Source organism: Zalophus californianus, chromosome 16 (assembly GCF_009762305.2).
Source record: "Zalophus californianus isolate mZalCal1 chromosome 16, mZalCal1.pri.v2, whole genome shotgun sequence".
NCBI lineage: Eukaryota > Metazoa > Chordata > Mammalia > Carnivora > Otariidae > Zalophus > Zalophus californianus.
Window position 1 is genome coordinate 40,314,367 of NC_045610.1, and position 6,729 is coordinate 40,321,095.

Consider the following 6,729-nt stretch of genomic DNA (forward strand, 5'->3'; position numbering starts at 1 on the left):
TGGTTTAAACTCATGGGAAACACATTTTCTTTTCTAGATGTGATAGATTCCATCTGGTCTGCTTTTCCTCCTGACTCATACCCACTGGCATCTTCTGGACCACTCTCTCCTCCTCTTCCTCCGCAGAGGGCTGTTAGGTGATAGGTGGCATTTGCAATTACATTTCTTCCTCTCCCCTCCTGTATCCCCTAGCAGGATGGGATCAGGGCCAACATACCTCTGGTCGTGCATTTCTTCCAATGATCAGCGGGGAGGAGATCCCATGTGCATAGTATGGCATGTGGGAAGTGGCATGAGACAAGAGGAAGAGCCCTATATCATGGGTCATTGTTGAGCAATGAGGAAGGGGACCGCTGTCTATGTGTGTGTGGTCTCGCTGACCTCTGCCACTGGAATGGGTTTTCTTGGGCGTTTCTGTCTTTGGATCACGTTGTCGACCCTAACGCCGTGGCAGGCCGTTACCTGTATGGTTCCGGCCACTGCCCTGATTCGTAGTTCATTAAGTGTTAACTTTGCCGTCACATATTTTTGTGTTGCATTTCTCGGGGTGATCTTTAGATTCCGAAAACCTTAGCCTCATTTTTATTCTTATCTCCTCCTCAATGAAAAGTACTCTTCAACGGAGCAAAAGGCAAATGCTCAGAAGGTGCCTCTCCACAGAATTTTTCTCCAGAGCTGGGAAATGTATAGCACATGTCTTTTGGGGGGATCTATTTGAAATGTGAATGGATTTTAGTCAATGTAACTTCATTTAGTTCCTATTTCTCCGTCTTCCCCACAGAGTGATAGTCCAACTTTAGCATGCCGCTAGTCATCCGAAGGGCCTATTAAGTATGTCAGGACAAATGCTACAGGTTCTGATTACACAGGGAGCCTGAGGTTTGGCATTTCTCACGAGAACCCAGATGCTGTGGATGCTCAAGGCCAAGGGACCACACTTTAGAGACCTACTCCTTTATTCTGTTCATTCATGCTTTGAGGAAGTGCCTCTATCAAGTTCCTCCCTGTTCTTTTTCAATTACAGAAAGCTCCCCCACATCCCCCCCGCCACACACACAAACAACAGTGATATACTATGAAAGAAACATCAAAAGAGCTCGTAGTAGTGTAAGTTAACCAAAAGAATTGTGTTTCACGCGAATCAGCCACGATGACAATTTGGTAAAGACGTAGATTTATTCATAAATAAATAATTTAGTCACGTTTTCTTGTTTACAGTTTATGATTGAGTTTAGAATTTTGGTGGAATTTACACACACTGAAAATCAAAAAATCCTATGGGTAGTCTTCCACAGTGACAAATTTTGATACACAGAAGCCCATCCGTGTAATCCCCACATGTATCTAGATAGAACATTTCCATGGTACCAGAAAGTCCCCACTTGCCCCTAGGAACGTGCCCATAGCCATAGTGGCAATTGCTGCTTCAATATGTTTCCTTTTACCATATGTCGCTTTTGATCTAGAACATCAGACAGACTCTACATCTATGTGTGTGTCTAGTGTGTGTGTGTGTGTGTGTGTACACTATTCCTACAGCATATAGAGTTTCTCTTTGGTGTGGCACCATTAACGTGGCTCCTGCCTGTAAGAATCACGAATGTTGATGCATATATCACTAGTTCAGTGAGTAGTGTACTAGTGAAGTACCAAGACTTATTTGAAATCTTAGCATTAAATTTCATGGTAGGGTGACCATCCATTCCTCAAGGTAACCTTTCATTTTAAATCTTAAATAGAGTATGCATTTCAGCGCACCTTCAATTTTAAAAATTCTTTCAATGATGAAAAATGCACATAACTGAAAAGTAGATCAAGTATACAAGCATAAGATAAAAAATAGTTATGGAGCAAATATTTGCATACCCAAAGCTGGAGTCAAGAAATAGAACATGGTTGCCACCAAGAAGGCTCTCGATGTGATCTGTCTTTTCTCGAGCACAATCCTTGTCCGAAGCTCCAGATGATTACCATGCTGATTGTTCAAGTAACCTTTCCATTTATTTTCCTTAGGGTTTTATTAGCTAGGTATGCATGCCTAAACAATATAGTTTTGTTTTATATGTTTCTGATTTTTTTAAAGGGAAGTCTTACCAGAACTGTGTTTTGATTCTTTCACTCAGTATTATGTAAGAGTTCTGGTAGGCAGCCTCCAAGAAGGCCTTCAAGTTGCTTTCCACCTCTTGGTGTTCACGGTCTCATATATTTCCATCCCGTCGAGTAACTTGCTTCTAAACCGTGGCAGACGGCAACATCAGGGGGTTGTGTTACCAAAGACTGTGACTTTCATCTTCAAGCCAACCCTTTCTCTGTCTCTCACGGGCTTTGACGAAGCCAGGTACGATGTGGGAGGGATCCTCGCAGCACACAACTGAGCACAATCTCCATTCACCAGCCAGCAAGGAAGCAAGGTCCTCACCCTCGTGGTCCGCAAGGAACTGAATCCTGCCAGTGACCACGTAAGTGACGTGAGCAGCGGCTTCTTCCCCAGTCGAGACCTCACCTGAGCCCCGTGCAGTGGCAGGCAGCGCCCTGCGTGCAACCGTGTGAGACCCTGTGAAATAGAAACTAAGCTAATAAATGAGTGTTGCTTTAAGCTGCTGAATTTTGAGGGAGTATTGCATAAGAGTGGATAAGCAGTACGGATGTATCTAGGACCACAGCACCCATGGGTGAGAAAGGGGGGAACTGAAAGGTGCAGAGAAGTAGAAGTGCTAAAATAGATGTAGTCATAAAGCCAGAAAGCCCAAACCGCCTATGTTCCCTAGGAGAGATCTGGGGGCACTCTGTTTACTAAGATATTAAGGAATCATCAAGTACCAGTGTCAGCAGGGTCACTGAGATAGTAGTGCCTGTTCTCTATAGTCAGAGTTTGTGTTGGGATTGCTGTGACCAGGAATATGCTCCCTAGGCATAATGGGGATGATAAGATCCTTGAGTGGCAGAGCCCAGGTGGCAGCATTTAACTCTAAGAAGTAACGTGGCTGGAATTATGTGATGGCCAAGAACATTGTCATGACAAGGGGGCAGAATGATGTGTAACCCTCAGGGACCTTACGATATAGATAATAGAGCATAGTGTCCCTCATGATAGGATATAGACATCCAGGGGGGCACCTGGGTGGCTCAGTCGGTTAAGCATCTGCCTTCGGCTCAGGTCTTGGTTCCAGAGTGCCAGGATCGAGTCCCATGTTGGTGCTCTGTGCTCAGTGGGTAGTCTGCTTCTCCCTCACCCCGCCCGTTTTCGGTCTCTCTCCCCACCCGCCTGTAATCAATCAATCAATAATAAATAAAGGAAAAAGTAAAGAAGTAAATCAGGATATAGACAGCCAAATAGGGTGCACCTTAGTGTGTTTGTGTGTGTGGGTGTGTGTGTGCGTGCGCGCGCGTGCGTGCTCATACACTCGTGTATTTGGGAGGGCTGAAGAATAAAAACACAAAGGCTGACGTCATTGATCCGAATGGAAGGTCGTGATCCCTGCCACAGTCTGTAGACCTCAGGCTGTTCTCAGACCCATTAACCCACCAATGGAGAGACCCCATGTTCTTGGTTGAAGGGTCACGGCAAGTGTATATCACAGAAGTTCCTCAGTCCTTGCCCAAAAATCTATAGCCATTGACCCGGGGGAAGCTGGAATACTCATATGTTGGCAGGCTGTTGGACATGGGATCTGAGTTGAACGGCCTGCAGGACATCCAAAATCTTTCATGGCCCCTGTTTGAATACACTGATCTGGAGGTTGGAGTGAAAGGAGAAGTTTCCCCATTATCTTCATCCCGGTGATCCATTTGGGGGAATTTGTGCCTCCCTCTACCATAATTGTGGGCTCTGTGCATCTAGGGGTCATGGCTCTAAGAGAGGCAAGCTAGTTGGAGGGGGACATGGTCAAATTCTGATTGGTATTAAAACTCTGGCTGCCACCTTATCCCGGTGGGTTTCTAGCGCCATGAAATCATCAAGCAAAGAAGGGAGCTATGGGAGCCATAAGGAAGATGTTGAGCATTGAGGTGATGTCTAGGGGCATTCTTGGTATGCTATTCCCAGTATCAGCCGCGGATGAGCAAGTAGTATGGCCTGAAGAGGACATAGGAACCATGGGCTCAGGACTCTCAGGGGTGGGGAAGGAGGTCAATGCCCCAGGCAAGTCAGGGAAAGGAGCAGAGGAGCCACCCACTATAACTCCCCTCTTGAGGGTTTTTCTAGAATTTGTGGCAAGCCACGTGGAGTGAGGTGAATGAGAGCAATCCATAGACATGAGCAGAGCTAGGGGGGTAGATAGGTGATATTCATTTGGATCCCCTTTCCATAAATGCCCTGATCCACACGCCGGTGCAGAGGATGGACGACTCGTGGCTCACACTGTTCACCCACACTGTTCTGTGGGTAATTGTGTCTCGGCCTAGGGGTGGGCCACACCTGGAAGTCTGCCCCCTCCATCCTTTCTACCCACCAAGGGTTGTCCACAGGTAGTGATAAGTGAGGTAGGAGTACAGAGGCCCAACCGCCTTGCCTCCAAGGGGAGCAGGCCTGTAACACAGTCCACACCCCTCATCTGTGGGGTCAGAACGTGAGGGTGGAATTGAACTGAAACCACAGTTTGCATTCGTTCCTTTTAGACCCCTATTTTCTTTCCCTCCGTTTGTTACTGATTTCTCCTGAGAGCTCTTCCTTAAACATCCACTTTTAGTCTCTGGACTTTTGAATGCAATGTAAGAACCACAGTTTGGGACTGTCCCCCTTAAACAGGCCTCCTTTAGGGAGACAGTTCCTAACGTGGTGAGCTGTGTTAGTCACGGGAGCGTGTCCTGTCCCTGAGGATAGAGAGAATGATGTTGTTAGTAATTGGAGACTAATAGTCTAAAACCAAGTGTGCAGAGACTGTAAGAAGAAAGAGCATACTATGAAAAGATTAAGTGCTTCAGTGGAGAGTAAGATCAGGAGTTGAGTGCCATCACTGTCACCATTCCTATTGTATGGAAATGTTTTGAGGACACTGATGCTGGGATTCGGAACACTGGTGTTAGGGTGACGTCAGGAGCAGAGTCTAAACCCAGAGGTTTGAGAGCAAGCAGTTTGTTTGGGAGGCGATGTCAAGAAGGGCTGTAGGGAACCTGAGAAGTGATCCAGGGAAGGGCTGGAAGCCAATCCAGAATGATCTCAAGAGCAGCTGACTGCCGTAGGCGCCTGGGGTTCAGTCCTGGCTGAGGACCTCTGGTCTCACAGGCTCCACTGGAGGGGAAAGTGGCTAGAGCACTCACCCACCAAGTGCTGCCCATTGGCTGAGGACTTCTCCTGGAGACTTACTTTCCCTACCTCTGGCCTGCCGAGAGCTTCCTCCCTCATCTGGACAAAGCCTCAGCAGAGAGCTCCCGGTGCCTGCTGTAAACAACCAGGGTCAACGTCAGCATGGGGAGTGCTGAGGGGGTAGAGGTGGAAATCCTAAGGTCATCTGCTGCGGACTCGTCTTTCTGCAGGGAACACCAGAACTCCGATCGACAGCTAAGGATAACAGTTCATGAGGGAAAAATAATGAGACACGATGCCCTTCGGATCTGTATGCCCGGAGACGTTAAGGTTTATTTAAGATATAGGATCATCTCCATAGGAGGAAACCGGGCAGGAACCAAAAGCGTGATTGGGATGACATGCTGGTTGAGAGATCTCAGAGAAAATTCAAGCTCTGTATTCCCTTGCGAGGGAGCTAGTAAGAAGGAGGCGGGGAGGAGGGCGTTGGTGGTGGGGGAGTATATCTGGAAGTCAAGTCACTGGAAAAGTCCGCCGGAACTGAGGTGTGACAGTTGGCCTCTCACGATTCAGCTCGCAGTTGGACTACCTGAAGAAGACTGGTTGATGAAAGACAGCGGGGTGTGGGCCAGGATACTCAGCTGCAGAAGCACTAGAGCAGGTTGGGCAGCAAGCAGGTGGTCTAGCAACAGCCGGGGCGGCAGCAGCTGGACACGCAGCAGCTGGGGCGGCAGCAGGTGGTCCTGCAGCAGGTGGTCCGGCAGCAGGTGGGGCGGCAGCAGCTAGAGATGCAGCAGCTGGGCCTGCAGCAGCTGGAGCCACAGCAGGTGGGGCCACAGCAGGCGGGGCGGCAGCAGCTAGAAATGCAGCAGGAGGGGCGGCAGCAGCTGGAGCCACAGCAGGAGGGGCGGCAGCAGCTGGACCCGCAGCAGCTGGGGCGGCAGCAGGTGGTCCTGCAGCAGGTGGTCTGGCAGCAGGCGGGGCGGCAGCAGCTAGAGATGCAGCAGCTGGGCCTGCAGCAGCTGGAGCCACAGCAGGTGGGGCCACAGCAGGCGGGGCGGCAGCAGCTGGAGATGCAGCAGCTGGGCCCGCAGCAGCTGGGGCCACAGCAGCTGGGGCCACAGCAGGAGGGGCGGCAGCAGCTGGACACACAGCAGCTGGGGCGGCAGCAGGTGGTCCTGCAGCAGGTGGTCTGGCAGCAGCTGGGGTGGCAGCAGGTCTCCTGGCCACAGCCCTGGTCAGAGCAGACGGAGCCACAACAGGAGTCGACCATGGTGTCAGAGGGTGGAGGTTCTGGGTGGGTTTCCAGGAAAGTGAAGGTCTTGAGTTTGGAAGTCTCCTTGTGCCATGGCCTCTATATACTGCCCGACCGGGGTGATTTGTCAGCACGTCTTCCTTGTTGTTGTTTACCTAATATTTAAGTAATTATCAGATACACAATAGTGTTTGTCTATGTAATGGTTTAAACTCATGGGAAACACATT

General features: G+C 49.3%; 1 protein-coding gene across 2 annotated transcripts; it reads right to left on the reverse strand.

The window, feature by feature from the left end:
• Positions 1 to 5,927: 5,927 nt before the first annotated feature.
• On the reverse strand, positions 5,928 to 6,518 carry LOC118356384 (keratin-associated protein 4-4-like). 2 transcript variants are annotated; one of them, XM_035724688.1, is made up of 2 exons: positions 6,394 to 6,518; positions 5,928 to 6,342 (listed from the first exon to the last, which is right to left on the reverse strand). In XM_035724688.1, exons 1-2 carry the CDS (start codon positions 6,516 to 6,518, stop codon positions 5,928 to 5,930), a joined length of 540 nt encoding a protein of 179 aa, XP_035580581.1. The 2 variants fall into 2 exon arrangements, with proteins under 2 accessions (XP_035580581.1, XP_035580580.1); XM_035724687.1 differs by having other exon boundaries at positions 5,928 to 6,518.
• Positions 6,519 to 6,729: the final 211 nt, after the last annotated feature.

Bases quoted from the DNA above. Each gene is read 5' to 3' on its own strand.
- LOC118356384 (XM_035724687.1), bottom strand. From the start codon at position 6,518: ATGGTCGACTCCTGTTGTGGCTCCGTCTGCTCTGACCAGGGCTGTGGC.